Source organism: Syngnathoides biaculeatus, chromosome 4 (assembly GCF_019802595.1).
Source record: "Syngnathoides biaculeatus isolate LvHL_M chromosome 4, ASM1980259v1, whole genome shotgun sequence".
NCBI classification, from domain to species: domain Eukaryota; kingdom Metazoa; phylum Chordata; class Actinopteri; order Syngnathiformes; family Syngnathidae; genus Syngnathoides; species Syngnathoides biaculeatus.
Genome location: NC_084643.1, coordinates 30,733,070 through 30,758,262, shown reverse-complemented (window position 1 = coordinate 30,758,262; position 25,193 = coordinate 30,733,070). Strand labels below are relative to the sequence as shown.

General features: G+C 41.8%; 1 protein-coding gene across 1 annotated transcript; it reads right to left on the bottom strand.

The window, feature by feature from the left end:
- Positions 1 to 1,210: 1,210 nt before the first annotated feature.
- Positions 1,211 to 23,984, bottom strand: camsap1b (calmodulin regulated spectrin-associated protein 1b). The gene is given in 19 exon segments (XM_061817460.1): positions 1,211 to 2,643; positions 4,297 to 4,415; positions 4,509 to 4,621; positions 4,705 to 4,807; positions 5,522 to 5,739; positions 5,815 to 5,951; positions 7,066 to 9,352; positions 9,548 to 9,632; positions 9,705 to 9,790; positions 10,154 to 10,277; positions 10,377 to 10,473; positions 10,567 to 10,706; positions 10,921 to 11,062; positions 13,858 to 13,938; positions 15,992 to 16,153; positions 17,220 to 17,248; positions 17,251 to 17,481; positions 22,230 to 22,393; positions 23,525 to 23,984. Coding segments are annotated over 18 exon segments (4,614 nt in total). The 5' UTR covers position 22,393; positions 23,525 to 23,984; the 3' UTR covers positions 1,211 to 2,346.
- Between the last annotated feature and the right edge of the window lie 1,209 nt (positions 23,985 to 25,193).

The window sequence follows — 25,193 nt, the reverse complement described above, 5'->3', positions numbered from 1 at the left end:
GGGTCATGGCTGGGTCTTTCAACATGACAATGACCCGAAGCACACAGCCAGGAAAACCAAGGAGTGGCTCTATAAGAAGCATATCAAGGTTCTGGCGTGGCCTAGCCAGTCCCTAGTCCTAAACCCAAAAGAAAATCTTTGGAGGGAGCTGAAACTCTGTGTTTCTCAGCGACAGCCCAGAAACCTGTCTGATGTAGAGAAGATCTGTGTGGAGGAGTGGGCCAAAATCCCTCCTGCAGTGTGTGCAAACCTGGTGAACGACTACAGGAAACGTTTGGCCTCTGTAATTGCAAACAAAGGCTGGACTAAATATTAACATTGGTTTTCTCAAATGTTCAAATACTTATTTGCAGCTGTATCACACAAATAAATTGTTTAAAAAAAAATCATACATTGTGATTTCGGGATTCTTTTTCGATTATCTCTCTCACAGCGGACATGAGCCTACGATGAAAATTTCCGACCCCTCCATGATTACAAAGTGGGAGAACTTGCAATATAGCCAGGTGTTCAAATACTTATTTTCTTCACTGTATCAACCCCGACGCATCCCACGTTCGCCTTGAACAGCAAAGTCAGAAGAGAAATCACTTCTATCAACTTTTACTGCACACAAGATGAAGGAAGAATCAAACTTACCTTTCATGGCAGATCAACTACGCGGGTGGGCGTTATGAGGTGTGAAAGAGAAGTGTGGCTGAACATCGGTAACCATGGTTACAGGAGGCGGCAGGGAAAGCCGCTATTGTAGTTGGCTGGTGGCAGGAGAGGAGCTGGAGGATTTTGTGAGAAGACCAAAAAACAATCAAATAGGAAAAGAGCAAGCTAGTAAAGCAATGGTGAGCAACCGTTAAGTCATGCCCGATGGCCGGAATAAACACTTTGCATGGTTCTGCAATCAGGTGTGACGGTCTGAGCGCACTCGGTGCTGGAAAGTCTCTTTGTGAGTAATGTGCAAGCACGTATATTTTGTATGTATATTGTGTAAACTTCGGGCCGTGAGACCGGGAGATTTCCCAGTAAACGTTTGCTACGTACCCAGAGTTCCCCTGTTAGTAACGCATACGCATTCATCACAAGGGGACTTTTCAGCACAGGGGAGTGCTCAGACCGTCACACCGGCTCCAAAGCGCGGCGGGAGCGCGCGTGTGTGTGTGTGTGTGCGCCAAAAGCAAACAAAGCAAGCCATGAGAAGAATAAAAATAAAAATGTGACTTTAATTCAATTTCAACATGCTAGCGTATCAAAATAAATAGATGGCATGAGCTCAAAAGGATAAAAATTAAAAACAAAGCGGGATGGGAAAGGGAAAAAAAAAAAAAAAAAAAAAAAAGAGAGACCAGTGTAACACAAATGACGACACGATGCCCATACAATCCTTTTTGGATAACGACAAACACTCGCAGTAGTACGAGACCTCTTGGCCTCTCGCATGTTTGGTACAAAAGTAAAGTGCTGGTGGTGGCTTGCCGTCGAGTGAAGGAGCACTTGTAGACACAGACGAGACCACGTGGGCAGTGCGCGTCAGACCTTGGAGGAATGTTCTTTAATGGCGGCGCTTGGTGGTTTACATTGCATGACGTGTTCGCATGTGTCTGTGTGTGTGTGAACATGTGAGTTTTTATCTTTGTCTCTGCACGGCCCGGTGGAGAGACAACACAACTACGCTCTACACATCGGAGGAGGTCGGCTGTGATGACAAAACACATATTAGCTCAAACTGGACAACACGCCACTTTGCAGAAGAAAAATACAATCAAAATGGGTTAAAAAAAAACAAAAACATCTGCACAAAAGATCAGTAATCTCCCCATTTATACACCCCTGATAAAAAAAAAAAGGGCGCTTGGATAAATAAAAGTTAAAATGGCCGCCATTCATGTCTTTCCTTTGCTATACACACACGCACATGATCAGCGGGCATTTCAAAAGGCAGTTGGACAAGAAGTACCACGATGTGTTCAAGGCCAAACATTTCCCGAGATCCTGTTAACAAAATTAAGCAGCAAAGTACTTCTCAGTGGGACAGAAGTGCCAACATGATACCACGAAACGGGAAGAGATTGTGTCCAAAAAGCCTCCCTGACTGACCCTTTGTCGTTCAGTGCTGCGGCTGAGCTCGCCATGAATACAGAGTGTAAACCAGCCAACGTGCCGCAATGTGTCGCACGTGGCAAAGAAGTTGATCCCGGCGGCATCGTTCTTGTTCTGCAGGCGACTCGTCCCCGTGGCCCGTCCCAGGCAAAACCGTGCACACCGGCGAGCATCAAATGTGGCAAACAAAGCAAGATGGCGCTAGATGACCAGGGGAGGGGGCGCAAGAGGAAGTCCGGTGAACCCCAACTGCTATTTTGCACTTTTTTTGGTCGCCGTGGCCCTCTTGGCCTGCCACAAGTGGTTGTGGATGGTCAGGGCGTCCACGCTGACCGACACAGTCTTGGCGGGGATGACGGTGAACTGCTTGCGGTCCGAGTTGTACTTGTACAGCTTGTCGATCATCTTCTTGCTGATGTTCTTGGGCCCCGTGCCCGTCAGCTTGTGGATCTCCTCTGTGTCCGGGAAGTAAGAGTAGAGCGCCCGGAACTGACAGCCGCCGTCGCGGAACAGGATCATCATGTGATTGGACTCGCACCTCTCTAGCTCCTGCGGATTGAGAGGCAGCTCAGTCACAGAAATGGAGGGCAATAAATTGTCAAGTAAGGCCAAAACAATTACCGTAATTTCTAGCCTATAAGCCGCAACTTTTTTCACACGCTTTCAACCCTGCGGCTTCTGCGGTGATCCGGTTAATTTGTGCATTTTTTCTAACGGCCGCTAGGGGGCACTCAAGTGGAAAAGGTACAAGTGAGAAGGTGGAATCAATGTGGCGAGGAAGTGACTTTTACCGGTATATATATTTTTTTAAACCAGGCCTGTTAATGCTAGCGACATGCTAACAGGGCGTCTTGCTGTGTCTCATTGATTTTTACCGGGATGTTTTTTTTTTTTTTTTAAACTGGCCCTGTTAGCACCGTTGCTGTGTCACTCCCATGTCTCAGTGATTTATGTATGTTTTTTTTTTTTTTTAACTGGCTCTATTTGTGCTGTGCTACTGTGTTGCTGCCACAGCTGGGGTTGTTTTTTTTTTTTTTTTTTACCAGTATGTTTTTTTTAAACAGCCCTGTTCGTGCTACCGTGTTGTTACTATGTTACGCTAAGCTAAGGTATTAAAACTGAAAACTCTCTCTCTGTACCATCTTTCTTTGTAAATATCTTGTGTTTCAATATGGGCACTTGGGGCTTTTACACACCTGCGACGTATGTATGTACCAAATGGTATTTCCTTTAAAAATGTACAGAGTGAGACTTATGAGCAGGTGGGCTCTGTAGGACGGAAATTATGGTAAGCGAAAAACCTCTTTTGTCCGACGTCAGAATATGTCAAAGCAAAATGTACGTAAGAGTGACACATCATAAATCAATGAGTACGGCAGCGGCTACGGTCACAACTAACTTCCAGGCATTCGTCAATCCATACTTTATAATTGTTTTTTATGTAAGATGGAAAAAAACAAAAGAACAAGTCCGCCCACTTTTTTTTTTTTTTAATATTATACACTTTTTTTTAAAAAAATGTATTAGACCTGCAACAAGAGCGGGCTTAAATATTTTGACAAAATCGATAGAGGTACACTTATTTATTCTAGCTATACGTAGCCAACACCAATTTGCAAATACTTTCCTTGTTTGTATAGCTTCACAAATGTGAGTAATTCATGTACCATGATTTCCGGCCTATAAGCCGCGACTTTTTTCACACACTTTCAACCCTGCGCTTTATGCGGTGATGCGGCTAATTTGTGCATTTGTTCTAACGGCCCCAAGGGGGCACTCGAGCAGAAAAGGTTAAGAGTCACGCAGGTGGAATATATGTCCCGAGGAAGTGACTTTTATTGGTCCGCCCCGATTAGCGCTGCACTAGCGTGTTACCGCTGTGTCTCAGTGATTTTTACCGGGATGCTTTTTTTTTTTTTTTTTTTAACCAGCCCTGTTAGCGCAGCGGCGGCGCTACTGTTAGCGCAGCGCTTGCATTAAACTCTGTGTGTACCGTCTTTCTTTGTAAATATCTCGTCTTTTAATGTGGGTTACAATTTGGGCACTAGCGGTTTTTGCACAGGTGCGGCTTATGTATGTACCAAATAAATAATAAAGGTCTCATCTTGGTAGTCGACTAAGCCTGGCATAAAGTTAATTCACATAATGGGTGGATAAGCAACTTGGAAAACAGATGGATGGATGACATGGAAGTGAACAAACCTCCAGGATCTGATTCTTCTGTGGCTCGTTGACTTTTCCGGCCAGACAGCAGTGTGAGATTGCGTTGTGGATGATTGGCTTATTGGATTTGGCACTTGGCTCCTTGAAAAGTTTTGGGCCTGAAGGCAACGATTTGAAGCCATTTCAGTACTATTATGACAATATATGAGAAAGACAGCAAGGAAGAAAGAGGACGAATAGAATCAGCCAACCAGTGTACTCAGCCAACGACGCGATGGACGACGCAGTGGAGCCATTGTCCCAGTCCCTTTCTGCGGCCCGACTGTGGTTCCGACTTCCGGGGAACGACTCCACCGAGTCGCAGCTGAAACGCGCGACAAGAATGACTGCGGCTTGGCGACGCAGATGGACAACGTGACAAATGTAAATAAGGTGTGATCGTCTTACCGGTTGGAGCCTGCGCCCCCGGAGTTGACGCTGTCCGCCTCGTTGGTGGCGGCGGAGGCCAGCGACAGACTGGAACCTGACTGAGCTGTGCTCAGGTTGTCGGCTAATGAGAGGGGGGGAGGGGGGGGGGGTCTTAGTTTGCAAGGTTTCAGCCATTTTTGTACGGCTTGTGATTTCTTACTAGGAGCTAAAGAAGAAAATTCACTACCATTAATTGATCCATGACCAATAAATTTATAATGTATACACACACACACACACACACACACATAATATATACAATTAAAAGGTAGACATTCAAGGGTTTAGAGATAGTCAAATTAAGTTAACCTATAAAGGTTCACTCACAAATTTCACCAGATTGATGAACGACCAAAACTGTTGCCCAAAAACAGTACAAACTGTACTCTGAGTTGCACCATTGCACCACTGAAATCAATACAGTCACTATTAAAGGAAATATTTTTAATTACTCTTTAAACCCCCCTACAAAATGATGTTTGACATGTGAAATAAACCTGCGTGACTACTATTCCTATAAAGAGTTAATAAACAGCTATAAAGAGGGGCAGTGGAAACAATGAGCCTCAGCGAACAGACCAAAATATCCAGTTAAGTATGTTTAGATGGCAAGATTTAGTACTATAGGTTGTGGGAGGTTGTATCTTTAGCCACACGCGAAATATGGTGTAGCACACAGGACGTACCTCCAGAGGTCAGTGTTTACACGTAATGGTTGGTAAGAGACCACAAGAAGGAAAAAATGACTAAAATCCTTCACTGGAATGTACTGAGGTGAAACAAGAGTCAGTCTTACGTGTTGAAGAAGAACACTTGGAGACGTTGTCGCTGGATGACTCCTCCCTGAGGACGGTCTTGGGTCTGTGTTTCTGCTTGGGTTTGGGAGTCTTGGGTTTCTCAAGGCCCTGCTCCTCAAAGATCTCCTGCTGCTTCCTCCGCAGGTACTCCTGCTTTATCAGCTCCCGCCGCGTCTTCTCATCCTCCTTGCGCAAGCGGTCTTCCTCAGCCTTCCGCCTGGTGTTGATCAAACACATATAGGCCAGTGTTTCAGGGACTGACGCAAATATTCTGATTTCAGAGGAATTTTACCGGGCCTCGTCGCGCTTGAGCTCGGATTCTGCTTCAAGCTGCTGCTTGCGCAGACGAGCCTCCTCGGCTTTCTTCTGCTGTTTCAGCAAGAACGCCGCTCTCTTCTTGGCAAGCTCGTCCTCTGCTTTCTGCTCGTCCTGCACCAGAATACACGACATGATTAATAACACATCGATGTGGGTGAACTACGGCTAATTAAAAAGCAATGAGAACTACATATTTTGAAATTCTCTTTTCCCGTTTTTAATCAACATATGTTTTGTCAACATATTGTCTGTTTATAAATGTTCTTTTCCCCACCAGAAGCATCAACAATGTTATCCTGGAGTAGGCAGGTGCATTTATAATAAAGTGTAATTAAGTACGATAATGTAATATGAAAGTAAAAAACAAAGATCATTTCATCACAGTATATGTACGTACATAAGTACACAAATGCAAAGAACAAATTTAGAATATTCACATTGCTTGGCATTTGCCTGTGTACAAGAACAAATTCCATACTGTAATTTAACGTCAGCACTGTGCTAGTGTGTTGCTGCTGCATGTCGGTGATTTTTACTGTTTTGTTTTTTTTAACCGGCCCTGTTAGCACTGTGCTAAGGTGTTGCTGCTTTTACTGCCTCGTCTCTGTGATTTAGTTTTTTTTTTGTTTTTTTACCGCCTTCTGTTAGTGCTGTGGTACCGTGTTGCTACTGTGTAGCTGCCGCAGCTTTTTTTTTTTTTTTAAACCAGCCCTGTTCGTTCTACCATGTTGTTGCTATGTTAAGCTAAGACAAGGTATTAAAACTTTGAAAACTCTTTCTGTGTACCGTCTTTTTTTGTAAATATCTTGGGGTGGGTTTCAATATGGGCACTTGCGGCTTTTACACACGTACGGCTTAATGTATGTACCAAATGGTATTTCCTTTACAAATGTACTGGGTGAGGCTTATAATCCGATGCGCTCTGTAGGCCGGAATCTACGGTAGTAATTATGGTAGTTTGTAGACAACTGCAATTATTTATGATACTGTGACTGTATGTACCATAAAAGATATTGACCAAAACAATCATGTTCAAATAAAGTTAGCTACTATGAAGTTGTTTTTTCACCATAACTTTTTCAAACTTTAATTTTGGTCAATGTTAGTACCGCCTTAAAACAGTGAATGAAAATAAATGCCACAGTTGACATTGAATCAACTGCCAGGATACCATAGTGTAATATAAATATATGTTTTTATAGATATACGTGTTTGTGCAGGTCACCTTGAAGAAGAATCCCATAACTGACTTCTGATCTGCATCCCCTTCATCTGCGGTTACATCCGCAGCCTCCTCCTCCTGAGGATCCTTCAGCGCTGACATATCGACCTCGATCAGGTGAACTTTGCTACGTTGCGCTTCCTCCGACGGAACGTTTTCTTTGCCCGAGCTGTCTGAGGAGTTGAGCTGTGAGTCTCGCAGGGTGCTTGACAGGCAGTCGTCAAAGGACACTTCTGAAGCTGACACCGCATTCAGGTCTACTCTGGTCGGTAGTCGCACGTTTGCATCATCGTGAAACCTAAAGGCAGTCTTTTGAGCCTGGCAAGAGGCCATTTTGTTTGTGGTCTCTCCTGCTGGAGGGCTTCTGAGTACGTGTGGGTCGGGATGCTCGTTCCTGGGGGACCTGCCCCCAGCTGATTGCCTTGTATGCGTTTGTGTGTCTGACCCACTCTGGGAGGGGGTCAGGGTCCTGGAAGTGTGTCGACTTTGCTCTTTGCCCATCTTTAGGTCAGACGTTTTGGATCTGGCACTTCGGCCTGAGCTTAGTTTGGGAGGTTTCCTCGTTGGGTTGGTGCCTGTGGAGTGGTGTTCTACATAGTTACAAGTGGGTTCAGCTTTAGATTCACTGTTTTTGTCAGTTGTGAGGCCCTGAGGAGTAGCACCAGGAGGGGAGAGTACATTCTGCTTCATCATCATCTCCTGTTGAAGGGACAGTTGCATCATCTGCTGCTGGATGCTCCCAATGGCTTCATGCAGCAGCTCGATGGATCGGTTGCACTCATTGAGGTCCAACTCTTCTTCTTGGTAAAAGCTGCCATTGTTTCCCTTCTTCTCTGCTTCTAAGGCACCTGAGGGGATGGGTCCCTCCAGCTCTAGGTCGCCTCTCAGGGCATCAACACACATATCGTCTTTAGCCAATGATGTTACTTTTTCTCCATTGAGTTCATCTTTGGAGGGGTCGACTTTGAGTGGATTGGGCAACGTGGCACCCTTGCCGCCACCTTTCTTTACTATATGCAGGAAAGCAGCTTTGCCCAGCTTCTGCCGCTGTCGGGCTGACAACACTTCCATCTTCTTCTTCTGATGCTCGATGGCACGGCGCTTTTCCTCCAGCTGCATGCGTAGCTGTACAATTTCAGATGCAAGAACATTGGCACCGCCGCTCCCATCACCAGCACGATTGCAACCTCCCAAGGGTGACGAGGGACTCTGGTCTCTTTTGAGCCTCCAGGAGGAGGGCAGGGGCCCACTGCTCTCCGATCCATCTGGCGTGGTCCTTTGCGAGCTGGAAGCACTGGAGCGCAGGTCGTGGTTACTGCCGAAGCGCTGCTGCTGGGCTTTACGCTCAGCAAATGAGGTCATACGAACACTTCCGCTGGCCACGCTGCTGGCTTGTGAGTAAGCACTAAGGCAGGGACTGGAGCGACCGCTGCAGCCGTTAATGTCTTTGTCCTCGTGCTCTTTGACATTCATGTCCTCCTGAAGTTTGGCTGATTCCTCTTCATCATTCTCGATAAAGATTTTTCTAGGCAAAGCTAGCTCTCTTGTGGTAACAGCCTCATCCAAATCATCATCCTCTTCATCAAGCTCTGGATCGAAGCTTGGGCAAGGCTTTGTCTCCTCAGAATCTGAATGCAGATAGAACCCGCCACTAGGCTCTTTTGATGAGGGGTCTACACTGCTGGTGTCGACAGGTCTGAAAACCCCCTGAGCCAGAAGAGGCTTGTCCGATGTGTTAGGGTCATCACCCATAGAGATAAATGTTTGGTTCAGGGTCAAGGGGGCTTTCTTATGAACAGCAGGAGATGATCCATTTCCCTTGCGTAAGAAACCCCTTCCTGGGGACCGGAGCGCCTCACCACTCTCCTCCTCCTTGTTCAGGCATACAGACTTCTCTTTAGCTGGTTTCAGCACAGCAGGCATGAGCGGTTCTAGATAAAAGCCATCGGGTGCAGGTTTGGACTTTGACTCTGGTTCCACAGCAGCAGACGCTTGGCTCCCATCATGTTTGCAGACAGCAGCAAGCTCCGTCCTGGCCACTGCCACCAGAGATTCTTCCTCGTAATCCAGGTTCACTTTTGCCAAGAGGCCATGACCGTTAATTCTGCGCATCTGAGCTAGCGTGGGTTGGTGAACCGGCATCTGGTGTTTTGGAGTTACGTTGATAACATTGGACGCCAGGCTGTCTTTACTTATTGAACGGGCCAGGCTGACACTGTCGCCGGAAGCAACATCTGCATCGCTGTCTGCACCTGAATGGCACATGAAGGGGCTCAGGGTGGACACTGGCCTGAAAAAAAAAAGGGCCCACTGTAAGGAGCAGTTTACAAAGTCTTCTGAGAGTTTAATGCACCATTTGTATGAGTTTTTAGATTCCATATACTAAGTCCACTACTATATGTAATTAGAAATATGTAAAGTCCGACTGATTGATACATCACTTTAGAACTATGCTTGACAGTTCTGAATTATTACTTTTCCTTACCTCTGTCTCTTGTCGGGCCAGGCGACAACAGAACCCCGGGCCTGTCTATCCATCTGGGTCAAGGAATTGGAGCGGTTCCTTAGACCTTGAAGGAATGATCTCAAATGTTACAAAGAGGATTGTGGTGCTTAACAATGCTATATTGGAATACTCTCACCTGCGCAGTCATCTCCTTGAGGCTTCTGTTGTCTCTGGCGCAAAGGCAAGAGTGGGTGGGAAGGACTGAACGATGGGCCACCTCTACTAAAAATAGACATATATATACATTGCAGGTAGCAGAATATAATAAAGTTTTAAGAGTAGTAAATCAGAAAAATCAGAATAAAAAAAAAAAAAAAACACAGGAGCCTGAGGTCCTGAGCTAATTTCTTTGCTTTCAATTGTCAAACATCATACACCTGAAAGTAATTATTGACAAACGACAATTGAAACAAAATGAACTAATGCAATATTGCTACAAAATGTGGTCACGTCTAATAGAAGCAACAGTCAGTTCCGCCAGTTAGATAAAATTATGCACAAACTTAACCAGCTACGGATACCTCACCTCATTCATTTCACATAGCCAATGTAGCAGATGTATATAATGTGGGATGATGAAGTTACCTGCTACACATTTCAGAGCCGCTCTGGTTTTCCGACACACCAGGACTGGGCAGGAAGCTCCGCTTGGTGGCGTTTGAGATGGGCACTGATGGACGAGCACTCTTTGGGTGGGCGATGGCTCGAGCTACAGGAATGAACATTGAAATATTGGTAGGCTTTCTTTTTTGGGTAAACTTCAACTTTATTATAAAAACTTTCACTTGCATCAGTTGGGCAAACGTACCATCTTTTGACTCTTGCAGATCCCGGGGCAGGACAAATTCTGGCTTGACAGTCTCAAACCACCAGAAGAGTTCCGCAATGAAAACCATCACATTGTGCTGCATAAAGAAGTCATATTTACTGCTGGTGGTCATATTTTTTGTAAGTGCGATATTTTTCTGTATTTAAGTCAAATCAGCAAGAGATTCTACCTTAAGCACAAGCGGGGAGTAGAGTATGTCTTCTGTTGTCAGATAGAGACTTTTATTCAGATACTCATTAGCAAACTCTCTGAGGAGCTGGATGTTGTACAGGCTATCGGCCATGGAGGGAACTTCCTTCAAGCAAATATCTGATCAGACAGGAAAAAAGCAAGAACTCAACTGATTGGTCTATGGGGAGTTTGTCAATTGTGTGAAATATACAAAAAAAAAAATCTTGTTTTTAAACACACTCATTCCTAATGGGAACTGAGAATACTGATGATAGTAGTTTTGTCTGAATGCGTTTAGCTGCTGTATGTGCTTCTGTGTTTGTCTACATGTATACATGCAAGAAGACCATACCCTCCAGCTTCATGAGGTCTGGACAGTAGTAGTGGACAACCGTGAGCAACGCAGCTCCATCACAGACATCTCTCATCAAATCTTCCAACAGTGGAAAGAAAGGCAAATGGCGGCCGGACGCATGCTCCCGCCGATACCGCACCTGAAGATAAGATGGGCAAAATCTAGTCAGAGACAAATACTTTCAACAGAAATATGACTCCAGCTGCAAAGTGCAAATCTGGGAAAACTGGGATGCACATCTGAGCAATTCAAAGCGCATTTGAATCACAGATCTTCAACTGTTATTGTTCCAAGATTTCAATTTAACCGTCAAACCAAGGTTCTCCCTTTCAGAGCACAAGGTTTTGCCTGTACTGAGGTGGATTGAAATTCTAGAATGCACTTCAATGAAAACAGCCCTGTGGCATCAGCTGAGGGAGAAGCTTGAAGAGAGCATGTTGCTAATGGTGAGATGGAGGTGTTAAGCTGTGAACAACAAAGAGCATTAAGCCTTTGAGAGATGGTGGCAAGGGATGGATGCAAGAAGAACCAGCATAGGGTGCATGGGGGTTTGTACATATGAGTGCACCATTTCAAGACGAAAACCCCCAGTTTGAATCTGTATACAGTGGGGCATAATGTACATCTCTCTACTTTACAGGAGAGCATTGCAAATTCGTCTCACTATTTTTATGTTGTCTTCCATCTCTACAGCAAACCATGAGGGAATGGTATTTACATTGTCAAATTAGGCCTATATTGCTTAGCATAACCTACTACACAACACAACCTTAAATTAAATGAATGTTAAGATTAATCCAGGCCTGTGATTTTGATCATTTTATCATTCACACCCATCCCAGAGACATGTCAAAATAGATGGCTGATGAGGACACAAAGTTTGAGCAGAGTTAATTCCAAAGCAATTCCGTGTGTGAGTCTGTGTTTGGTGGGGTGTGGGGTGAGGGTGGAGCTACCGCAAAGAAAAGAATATAGGCCAGCAATGAGTTAAATCTGATTCTACTGAACCACATACTCAAGCAAAACCAACAACAGCGTGGAAATATTTCAAATTAGTGGTGCACCGTAATTTCGTCAGGAGACTTGTTTTAGCCGGACAAGAAGACTGTCACTGAAATAAAACGAAAGCGAAATAATGTCGTTTGTTATGCTGTTAAGTTGTAGCTTTGCTGCGGCCATCATGCAAACTTGTACACTAGATAGTTAAGAAGTATTTGCTATTAACAAGCAATGCCCAATGGGCTTTGCTGATTATGTAGCTGAATTGACGTGGATGTCACTATTTTGCACACAGCCTATATTCACAGTTAAGATAATGATAGTTGTGCACCATAAATGAGACTGTGAAATATGGCAAACATTGAACGAGTGGTAACAAACAATAAAAAATTAACGTTGTAAGACGGCAATAATTGAAATCTGCATGTCAGGATGAATTACGGTACCAGCTACCCTATACTGCACTGTCTCCATTGTCGCCTAACCTTGCTGCTTTGCGCTGTTCAGCAGAATGCTAGTTGTGTGTTATGTACTTGCGCAGTCACAGCTAATGTTGCTAAATACAATGCCAAGCTGCAGAGGCGAATGTGTCCATCGCCTTTGTCAACGCAGATCAAGTCACTGATCATGGACTCATTGACAGTGAATAAACTATTTTTGACAAATATGGAAATAACAAAGGACATGAGACAGAAGGCAGGGAAGCTAGTCACAACGCTATTGTGACAGCAATACACCAAAATCAGTGTTTGTGTACGGCAGTACACTTATTATACAAGTGTAGCTGGAACCGTGTGAGAGCAGAGATTAGCCAACTTTGAAAGGTAAATTAGTCAGCGTTTATAGAGGGAGATACTGAAATATCTGACAACAGTAGACAGCTATATAAAAACAGGGAACCGGAATCCAGAAATCAATTAAAACGTCAGAGGTGCTACATCACTTAAGAGAAAGTACAATATAATAACCATTAAGACTATTAGACAACCTTTATTAGAGCCACAATAGGGAATTTGCATAATTTCAGCAGGAATCGTGGATACAAGAAAGAGAAAAAGAGCGGACAAGAGAAGACATTTATCTGCAAATATTGAAGCCATAATTTATTAAGGATTACAATTTTTGTGTAATAATTATGTTGTGAAACATATCAGTCGGCAGAATTATCTATATTTTACTACATAACATGATGCAATAACTGAGCCATAATTTTTTTGATAGAATTTTTAAAATCTGGAAATTCAGAAATTGTTTTGGACCTGAATTTTTATAGGTTGGGAAATCTAATAAATGCTATCTTTACTAATGATTTACTTGGTTTTAAAATAAATAGTTGGCTGGTTGGATTTATTTGTATATTTTAATCAATGTAAAGCACGTTGTTTTGCATTTTTTTTGTATGAGAAATGTGTTTTAAATTTCTTAATGTGTTTCGACTTTCAGTCTTGGGCTCTCCAGTTTTATGTTTTAAGCGAGAATTTTCTTTACGGTGCATCACTACTTCAAATAGTGCCATAAAAAGTGTTCCAAAGTTGATTTTGCATAAAAAGCAAAATAACATTTCATCAGCTTTGTACCACTTTGCTAACAGTAGCACAGAATGAGTTGCAACAAGCCTCGGTGATGTGTGCGCACACATCAACACATTACTATGCGTGCATGGGAGGGAGGGAAGGTTTATGGTGGGGGTGGGGGTGGGAGGGACTTCCAACTTACAGGGACAAGCTTCCAATACCATTTGGAGGGAGACTATCCAGTTTGCAAGGATAGAGGGAAAGGACGTATAGATGAGGAACAGGAGCAGATATATTAATAGGTCAAAGGTAATAGCTGCATCCAATTTAAATGGAAAAACAGAGAAGGGTCAGGAGAAACACAAACAGATAGTTAAGGAGAAACAGGAATAGTAACTCCTCATTAAGAGACGTCATATACCTTTTGGTGACTGGGCGATTCCAGAAGATGGTGCTTGACTTTGTGCTCCTTTTCGCTAATTTCCCTCATCTTTGTGTTCACCTGGAGGACATAGGCGATAAAATAAGACATAAGAATCAGTGATAAACATTTGCCCAAGCAGTCTTGGTACAAAAAATGTTTATCATACCAAAAGAAAAAAATTCTCTAAAGTCCTGCTATCAAAAAAGTAGTCTTTTGTAGGGGGTTTTCTAAATACATGAAATATGTTTGAAAGTAAAGTACTGAAAACATATACAAAGTGCTCTGCTACTACCAGCTAGTAGTCATTAGCCCCAAGTGGGCTCACGGACCAGCGTTCGGTCCACCCAATACTACACACCCAGGTTCCGTCAATCTGATACACCCAAGGGAAATCGAATTCTTTATTACTCTTTGGCCCGCAGGCTAACTAGTTTGCTCAATCATGGCGGACGTCAAATAGATCGGTGCCTCACACTTATTGTGTAGGTCCCCACATACAGGAAGACACGAGAAACTTAATTAAACAGCGCCACACATTCAGCCAGCAGCTGACTCCAGACACTTGACCACATTATTATTCTGCTGACAGGTGAAGGGCCTGTGGCCTCTTTTATGCTTATATCCTTTTATTTTGAAGGGTATGCATTTTGGGACAAAAAGTGACTTCACACGGCAGAGATTTTTTTTTTTTTTTAATAAATGGAAACAAATCCTATAAAAGGATGACTTCTTTTCTTACCCACCGATGAGAGACAAGGTAAGTGTGAATTTTTAGCACAAAAAAGATAAAGGTCAGACGACAAAGATATAATGGGGTTTGTTGAAATTCACATTTGCATTGTTCATGTGATGTAGCACATCCACATAACTTCCAGCAAGTTTTCATTTGCTTTTAGTTACATATATTGAGCGCTCCCCGAACAGACCCAAAGTGAAAAACACAGGGGTGTGATTACACTACCCACTACAAGGTCTACCAGGAGTGACGTTGCAATTGACAAAACCAGCGCGCGACACTCTACACGCAATGGCGAGCAACTTGTCGGTATATGAGGTGAAGGAAAATTTCGACATACAAGAGCACTCAACTGAACTTCGCATCATCAAATGTGTTATATTTCATCAAACATAAAAAAAGATTTTTTACATGGAGATATTAAAGAGGCATTTGAAGACATCAGCGAGGAAGCTAAATTTTGGGCACAAATGGGTCTTCCAAATGGACAATGACCCTAAGTATCCAGCCAGAATGGTTAAAAACTGGCTTGAGGAGAACAAAGTCAATATCTTGGAGTGGTCATAACAAAGCCCTGCTTTGAAACCCATTAGAAAATATTTGGGCAGGTCTAAAAATTTACTTGGTTACACAAGTACTGTGAAAAGGTTGTGGAAGGTTACCCAAAACATTTGACCCAAGTCATGCAGTTCAAAGGAAGTGCTACTCGACATTAAGGAAATGTTTGTGTTTTTGATTTAAAAAAATAATAATATAAATTCTAGAAGAACTTCTCTCTGTATTATTGGGGCATTTAGGAAAATAAAATAATTTTGGTGATCCTGACTGACATGAAACAGGAGAGGTTTAGTCTGATTTGACTTCAGACAGTGAGACAAAAAAAAAAAATCCTCAATGTTTTTCTTTGGCAGTATATGTACATTTTTGGTTTCAACTGTATATGTAATTTCAAATCCATTTTAGGACATTTACAGACATTTTTTCACTGGGGATAGAGAACAGAGATTCACGGTACACTTTGTTTTCACCTTTTCAGAGACGAGAAATTTTAAAAGCATTGAGGGAACAAGAACAGTAATTAGTGAATGTAAAACAGTACAGATAATTACAGGGAACCAAAAAGGTTTCACGCTACACAAACTATGAACCTTTTATTCACTTATGAAAGCAGTTGGGCTGTGGTTATTTTCATGGGTTGAATCTTAATTTGGTTATTTAATTAAAGCAATAATCAGGCAGAATCTTGGAGAAAACTATTAACAGAGCTCCGGTACTTATATTTTGTCTTTTAGTCTGTGAGTTGAGAAAACACAAAACATTACAACAATACATGCATATCCACATGTGCAAAACCCTGTTCACGGTCTTTCCTGTGCTTTACAGTTTTGTTTCTACCTTATTAATCCAGAAAACCATTGCATCCTCCAAGTCAAAGGGAAGCTCCTTGGAGGGATTAAAGGTAGAGAAGCGCTCCACAGATGCTACTACTTTCTCAATGCTGATCATCTCCACTGTGTAGGCCATCATAAGGGCATCAATCATGGGTATGTGGGCACTCTAGAAGAGGAAAAGATGACCGTAAGATATGTCATTGGAACTGGACATGCGCATCATGTTATGTTGCGGGCAGGGTGACAAAATAAGTGGCACACACACACACACACACACAACAAACACACAACAAACACACACACACACAACAAACACACGCACACACTCACAGAAAGTGAAGCCCAGCCAATGGCTTATGACAATATACTCTTGCACTAACATGCTACTACTGTCTGAAGGAGACGCTCACTGTCTTTCAGGTTTCTATGAACCTGCTTTGTCAAGTCAGCAAAGTGGGAGGGGCTTTTAAACAGACATGGCACAAGCACTGTCCTGCACAGGATTTTCCCTCCCCTCACTGGGCTTTTTGTCTGGCTGTAAGTGGATTATTACATCATGCCACAAGCAGGAAAAGCAGACCCATGATCCCTAACTGACTTGTCCAAAGCGAGGAGGCCTGCTCTATAGCAGCACAGCTCCTCTCCATGGTAACAAACAGAAAGGAAGACTGATGAAAACAACTTAGCTGGTGCTCAATGTTCATTCTGTCCTGGGTGGAATTCCACGGGTTGAGGACACGAGTTCCGAGACATTAGTTGACTTTAAAGTTTGGCTAAACTAATTTCGCAAAATAGTCTGGAATTTTTTTTTATTATTAATATTATATTATTCTGGCATTTAATAAATAGTAATAATTTGTGTAATCCTAACTTCCCTAAAACTGTTGAAGTTTAGTTTAATTCCATGTCAAACAGTGAGAAAAAGAAAAGCATCAGTGTTTTTAATACAATGTATGTAAACATCTGGTTCCAACAGTACTGCTGATAAAGTACTGCGCAAGTTCTGACACATATAAGGGGAATTGCACTTTTTGATTTAATTGTCCAATTGCTTGGAAAATAAAAAGGAATAATAAAAGGTGGAGTTAATGTTTTTGGCAGTAGAGTCTGATGCTATGCGTCATCGATGCAGATAGACAACTATCTTCAGCTGCTTCTTATAAAGGTTAAATGTACTTTCATCTCTCTCACACGCACACACACGGCTTGTGACAAACTCTTTCCCGACTCACCATTTTAATGGGCATACCAGCCAGGTCCTCTCTGTGATGGCTGTGTTGTCGCTCTCCACTACATAAATGCCCTTCCTGTCAAGAGACTGGATGACAGAGTGGTGCGACTGGAGGGATGCGGCCTGCTCCGTCTTGAGGATGAGGGCGCAGACTCGGCAGTAAAGCTCGCAGGACAGCAGCAGGCGGATGACAGGTGGTTTGATGTGTTCCTGGTCATACTGGTCTGTGTAGAAGGGATCCCTTAAATCTTCAGGTATATGGTCTGAAATGAATAGAATGTTAACTCACACATGTTAGATAACATAATAAATATAAAAGCAGTTAGGAGTGCAGATGGAAAAACTCTTTGCCACGGAGCAAATCTTAACTCGACCAACTTCTGCCAACCACCTACAGGACTGCAGCAAGCTATGGACTTTCTAAGTAATATTTGCTCACATCCCTCTTTAGTTGACTCAGAGCAAACACTTCTCAGCACAACACAATTGACATGGTGTGAGATGTGCTAGAGATATGAGGAACTGGAGCTACTCAAACTAAAACAAATAAATAAATAAAAACCAAGAATGACCTTAACAAGGGATTCTGTTTCTCTGGATCTGAAGTCACCCAAAATCCAAACATCACAACCTTATAAGGAAGTGGAACAAAGCAGCCTGAACTTAGGTATGCCAAAGCCAAATGAGTAAACTTAACAGGAATGCTCAAAGTAGAGGCCCAGAAAAACTCTCACTAAATGGTTTACACCAACAGAAAAATGGGGAGAGAAAAAATTTTGTTCCACTAAATCTGCTTCTGCACGACGTGCAAGTGATAATCGAGATACATTAATCGAGTGTGCACGACGTGTTCTATTTTGATGGGATAGAGGAAGCCAGCCGTCAGCAGTCTATCTAATGTTTACAAAAAGAGACGGGCACTGCTCCCTGCAGGTCCCAAAATGCAATTCGGTTGAGTGAATTTGATACAGAAGGGTGTAAAAGACGCAGAATTACCATGAGACCTATGATGACTTGAAAATTAAAAATAAAAACATTGAGCCCAAAATCTAGTGTAGCATGAAAACAACTCTGCATCTGTATGGACTAAATGATTGATAAATGAATACTACTGAAGTTGAGCATCACACTTATTTCCTAATGCACTCCAAGAATCAATAAAGTGCTTCTGCTAGGAAGCACTGAGCTGCCGTCCTCACAAGCTAACAATGCATCAAGTACGCATGAAACGGAGATTTAATGCAACTATGATTTTAGCATGTCTATGACACCAGGGCTATGAGTGGAATACATGACTTTATACAATTATAGATTAATCTGGACCGTAGTTTCTAAGTGATCACACAAGAGGGGGGCTTCATTGAACTGATGTTAAAATAAATCAAATGTCAATGAGAACAAATGCTCAGTAAGTAAATACTATTTACTTTGACGCCTGTAAAACTGTAGAGTGATTAATGAATATTGCAAAAAATGAATGATGTTCGGGTGATTAAATAACTGAATACTCACAGTAGCTCTGCATGCATTATAATGGGCAGCCACTGTACACATGGACCAAATGGGGACATTTCCTGTACAATAATACTGTGGTGCCTTGACTTAAATTAATTTCCTGACCATAATTGTAACTCTAAACACTGTGATCTCAAACCATCTTTCCCCCTTGAAATGAAACGTCATTAATATATCCTGCACTCCTTCTTGAATGAACATCTGGGTCACCAGCAGGCAGTTTAAGAGAAAAATACAAATGTACATGAAGACAATCAACTCAGAGGATAAAGAATATACACCTATGATTATTGGTAAATTCTGTGTCTACATGTGTTGCTGCATCTGGAATGTTAATCCTTCACCTGCCTATGTTTTTTTGCATTGTGTGTTAGTTTAGCAAGCTGACTCTCCTAAGGTAAGGTGATGCAGTTGTTAAATACGTGCATAATTCTTTTTGCTTTTAGATTTACTTCAACAATAAATTGAACTGGGAAAACGTGAAACCCTTTTTGAAGAATTGTTCACTAGCTCCCAAACTACATACTACTTATTGTGATGAGTTCGCTGCCACCGTCCGTCACACAAATGGAAAAAAATTGTAAGTCGCAACACTTGTAAGTCAAGATTCTGTAGTACTTCACCACACTACAAGATTCCTTTATAGTTTGTTTTTATATAAACACGACCTGGATGGAAACAGGTGATTGTGTGCATGATAAAGAAGGAAAGTAGACAAGAAAGTGTTCACATTTGACTTAATTCCACAGATGACAACATAGTGTGGCAGCTGCACCCACCCCTTTCTGATCCTATTAAGAAGGTACTGAGCTGAAAGTGTAGCGCTAACTGGGATGGGGCGGGGCACGAGATGAGCAACATGAAAGTCAGCCAACCATATTAAGAAGCACAAGCAGGGTAGAAGCAACAAAGCTTTAACCATGACAGGTGCACACTGGGCCTGACACCATGTCTGGCTGTCTGCCACTCAGGCTTGGGAGCAGCTGTGGAAGCCTGAGGGCCAGCCATACAGCATGCGGTATGAGTACACATACACTCAAATAGTAGTGACGCATCGGTTGTTCTTGTACACCGTACAACCTCCACCAACACAGGGCACTAAAAATCTACAAAAAAAAAAAAAAAAAGAGTGCATTTAGGCTGAATGTGATACTGCTCAGGTATGAAACGATAACCACATATAATGTAAATAATAAACACAACATGAACCACCGGTTGAAAGTAAATGAGCCTCGTATATTAATTCCCCAAGGAGACCAAGAACAGAAAGCACACCTGAGACCAACCTCCCACTGGAGCACTAAAGCTCCAAGTGGTACTACATTGGATCTGAACAGAATCCCCGTCTGCATCATTAGCCAGGGCTTAACCAAAAAAAAAAAAAAAAAAAAAAAAAAAAAAAAAAAAAAAAACCCAGACAAGCCAATAGATGCATAGATGGACAGGGGAATACTTTACTCATCTCATGAGGAAATAAATCACCTATAGCTTATTGTCTACAGTCTGTATTAGTTTGTCAATGTGGTCGTCTCCTGTTTTTTTTTTTTTTTTGCAAGAACGTGAACAGGAATGTTTTGCATACAGCAATGAGTCAAATCATGCTAAGAGGTGGCAAAATTTGACTTTTTGGATAACTACAACAATCACAATCATTAGAAGTAGTGATTTTTTTGAAGCAAACTTTTAAACCAATTTGAAAAAGAATCCATGAAGATGGTGAACATTTTACTCAAACATATATTAAGAATAAATACTACCATGTTAAAATAAACTACATTTTGTATTCAGATATACTGCACATGACGGCAACGGAGAGTAAATGTCTTTTGCTGACCCGATCACTAACAACGGTGGTGAAATAAAAAAACAAATCAGCCAATAAGCATAAAATGCAAAAAATGGATCGATCCAATCAGGCCGATAAGATCGGCATAAAGTCTAGACGTCATTGATCAGATCAGCGAATTATGACACGAAAGCTGATCAGCATAAAATTCTAATTATCATCCGATACCAATTAAAACTGAACAGATTGGCATAAAGTCTAGTAGTTTCTACAAGTACTTTACAATATCTGCTTCCTTTATCGTTGGTTTAGGATGGCTACAATAAACAATTACAAGATCATGAACTTCACACTATGAACTAGAGACACACACACACGGAAACAAACTGTAATAATGACTTCTCTACTACGTTAGGATAGGTTAGTGAAACTTTAGCACACAACAACTTACAAATTGTGCTTTCTAAACCACCGTAGGAATACAACTCCGTGGGAAAGCAAAGACCTTCTGTTTATGAACAAGTTATCAAGCTATACAACACCGGTTAATATACAGATGCACCATAATGTGAAGCCTCCCTCACCTGGTAAAAAGACATCACTGGCCAGCCTATCTAAAAACTTATTTAAGATCGTCCAAAAATATTTTTGGTAAAATGTTAGCTATGCTATAAAATGTGTTAACCATCTGGAATATGGGAATGCTTTGTCGACTTCCTCATCATCAACTAATCAAAATTCCTATGGATAAGGAAATGTTATCAGACAACACGCTAACAGCATCCATGCAATCATTAATGATATGACGGATCATGTGACAAGGTGTCTGTGATAAGGAAGACACCAAGTGGGACAAGAAGGGAAGTATAACCGGAATGGAACAATGGTTGTACAGTATGATGTTAAGCCTCCAGCTACGCTAGCTATGGTTGATTGAAAAATCTGCCAAGCAGTGAAAATACAAGTTGATTAATAGGTGAATGTGTTATGTCACCAATGCCTCAGGAAAACAGGGCTAACTCATTCTCACAATAGCTTTATTTTCCATTATTATTGGAATGTAAGTGACGATAAGATAATGGGCAGGCTGCAAAGAATGCTGCTGAATGCTGAACAGAGCCACTCCGGAAAACAAAATTGTGTTAAGACAGTATCTGCAATTTATTTGTGTCACACAAACTGGTGGAGCAGCTCATTTTGCACATACTTAATTAGCTTGTACATAAGTCCAATTGTTACCCAAGCCTGAATCTAATAGAGGTGAAATTCCATAGGCCACTTAGCAAGTATCAAAAGCTTACTGTGAAGCCAGGCAAGGAATGTTTAAGAGGGGACTAGTGTTGCCTTGAGTGAGCAAATACTTATTTCCCTTGGACTCTTGCTGTCAATGTTTTACCACTGAAGCTTAACATATTCTGCTGACGACAAGTGTCTTTTGAAGGGTGTTCCCATTGGCCCAACACTAACACACCAGCATAAAAAAACATTTATGACAATGAACTAAATTTCTATCAAACCTTATTTCCTAAACTACTGCTGACAGTCCTCAACCAAATGTTGTGAAAGTCATCTCAGTCCTTTGTTCTATTCAAGTACAGTTCTAAACCTGATAGACTGATGCTTCACTAATGAAACATGCAGCCAAGTGACGGATAAAAAAAAATCTGTGTAATTACAGTCTGATGCACAGATGTAAATTTAATGGCTTACCAATGCCGTAGGCTTTAGCAAACAGCCATTGCAGGTTGGCAGCTATTTTGGCTCTCGCAGAGTCATACATTTCCAAGGGTATGACATCCATGGTGCTTTCTGCAGACCCGGTCAAGTCCACTTTCCTCCTCATACCGTCCCCCGCACACAAATCAACATCCATCCTTTGGGAGAGAAAATTAAATATTATGATTATGTCAAACACTAAATTCAGCATAGGCAAAAGTTAGACTGGTTTGTCAATTGCCAATTTTTTTTTTAACTGCTTATCTTTGAGTTTAGAAAAGCTGACTTTGAGCAAAAGACATGCTTTACCCTGGACTGGTACACGGTCAATTAGAGGGCACATAGTGGGAGTGACCACTTTACACATTATCACTGAGCTAACTGGAAATAAACCCTAAATGACTGTCTGGAAGTCAGGAGTCAACAATTACGCTGTCAGTGACAACTTAAGATCATTTTAAAATTAGTATTGTCATCAGGTGTTGGTATTATGTATAAAGCTTTCAAATATATCAACATGTGCCTATTTTGATTGGAACATTACCTCTTTGATCCACAACTGTAACTTTAAAGAATTGTTTTTAAAATTGTTCAGTAGAACTTTCACGTAACTTTTATGTCTAATATATTGTAACTGAATAATTACCTTAGTACATTTCTTTTAATTTTACTATATTTGAACACAGTAACAATGTTCAAACTGTGCATGTAACGGTGGCTGACAAGATCAAACACGTTTCATGTCTTCGTGAACAGTGGATTTTAATTGTGCTCATGATGATGGTACTTGGATAGCCAATCATTTTTTTAGGTTGCACTTGAGTGTAAAAAGTTTGAGGACCACTGTTGTAGTCCCTAAATTCGTAAATCTCTTTGTGAGTTCAGTCCAAATCATTAGAAATGGCATGGTGCAGTGCAAGTTTTCCTATTCAACAGGTAGACTGGCGCAAAATTAATTTAGGATTATTCCGTTGCCCCACAGTTGTCCATAACCAAGTTCCATTACCTGCAGCGTGAATTCAACCCAACGAACTGTATGTTACCATTAACGACCCCCCGCTAGCTTAAAGAGCAGACTGTTATTGCTCAGGAACTAATTCAACTACACGTATAAACATTTAGATTTCAAGGTGAATTCTGTAAAGCGGGTGTGGATCGTTTACCGACGCGTTAAGAGCAATTAGCTTACAACATAAACGGGCATGCAAATGTACGGCCAGTTAAGCTAACGAGAACGCTGTCTTGGTAGCATTTCCAGTCAAGTACATCAAAATATAATATTGTTTTACCTTAAAACGTGCTCATCCAAGTCGGCCTTTGATCCAAGCGGAGTAAATAATCAAGCGAGAACCCGCCTCGCTTCCCAGTGGGCCTCTGCGTAGAAATCACCCCGCCGCCTGCCGCACATCGTAGCCAGCCGCCAGCTAATGGTGCTAGCAGGGGAGGCGAGTCAGGATGGTCTCCCAGCAACAACACCCCATTCGCGGCCTTATTGACAACGACTCCGTGGTTTAAAAAAATTTTTTTTAAAAAATGCAATGCGGAAAAGACCGAGGTGTCACTCACAACGGGTTCCCTGTGTTGGGAATCTACCTATGGAAGGAACGCCCCATGCTAGACAATTTCGATTTCCCGAACTTGAAGACTGAGGCGAAGCGACGCGCAAGCAGCATACTGGGCGTTCGCGCTCTGCTACAAAAAAAAAAAAAAACATACTTGCGACTGCACATGCGTGATGACCTCACTGACTCGACACAGGCTCATCCATCACAATTACCTGAACTTTCAGTTGCATGGGTTCTTGCTTTTGTTGTTTATCCATTTTCTTTTAGTCAGCTGACATTTATTTGCAATAAAGAAAAGAACAACTTTATTTATGAAGCCCTTTTAAAACAAGATCAGCCGAAGGTGCTGTACTAAATACAAAGAGAGCCTACAAAAAAAAAAAATAAGAGCCACAATATTTAAGTAATCCAATATCAAAGCTTTCATTTGCTTTTGGACTACTTAAACACCAAATATGACAAAAATCAATATCACTAAGTTGCTCCTGGACACAAAATATTACGTTGTGTGGTATTTGTCTGTATGGACTTTTGATGTGGAGTGTTGTGTTAACATTTAACTCGCCTAGCACTTCTGTTGTATTCTATTTTCACCTTGAGACTACTGCAGATCTCTGCAAGGTCCTATTAGTCGAGTTTGAAAAATAATTGTGTGATACACTTTTCGTATACACAAATGGATTTAAAGTTAACATAGTTAAAAGCATGAAAACATTTTTTAAAAGTAATCCTTAGCACCTATTCTCATTATCTCTTGCTATATGTTGTCGACTCGCACTTGAAGTTTAATGTAAAAGTGGCACATAAACAGAGAATTAAACATTTCATACATATTTAAACAACAAATCGTTCAATGGAACCATGTAATGTATTCTAAAAAAAAAAAGTCTGCTGAATCTTTTTATTGCTAACATTTAATGTGAATCTCCACATACGGGCTTATAGAAAAGAGCTTCTTTTTTTTCAGCAGTTAGGAAAAGAAGCACTGCATCCCCTCTATGCTGGAACAGTTTTATTGTGTCGCAGTGTGTTCTAAGATCCATCCATCCATCCACTATCCGAACGACTTATCCTCACAAGAGTCGCGGGAGGGCTGGAGCCTATCCCAGCTATCTTTGGGCAGAGACAAACAACCATTCACACTCTCAATCACACCTTCGTGCAATTTACAGTCTCCAAATATGACAGGTTTTTAGGATGTGGGCCCAGAGAAACCCCATGAAGCCGCAGGGGAGAACATGCAACTCCACACAGGCAGGGCCAGGATTTGAACCCCAGTCTTCAGAACTGTGAGGCAGTCACTTCAACCAGTCATCCACTGTGCTGCCGTGTTTAAAAAGATGCCATTGTGATTACTAAGTATTCTGATCCTGGAGCAGCGTCATGAGCCTTG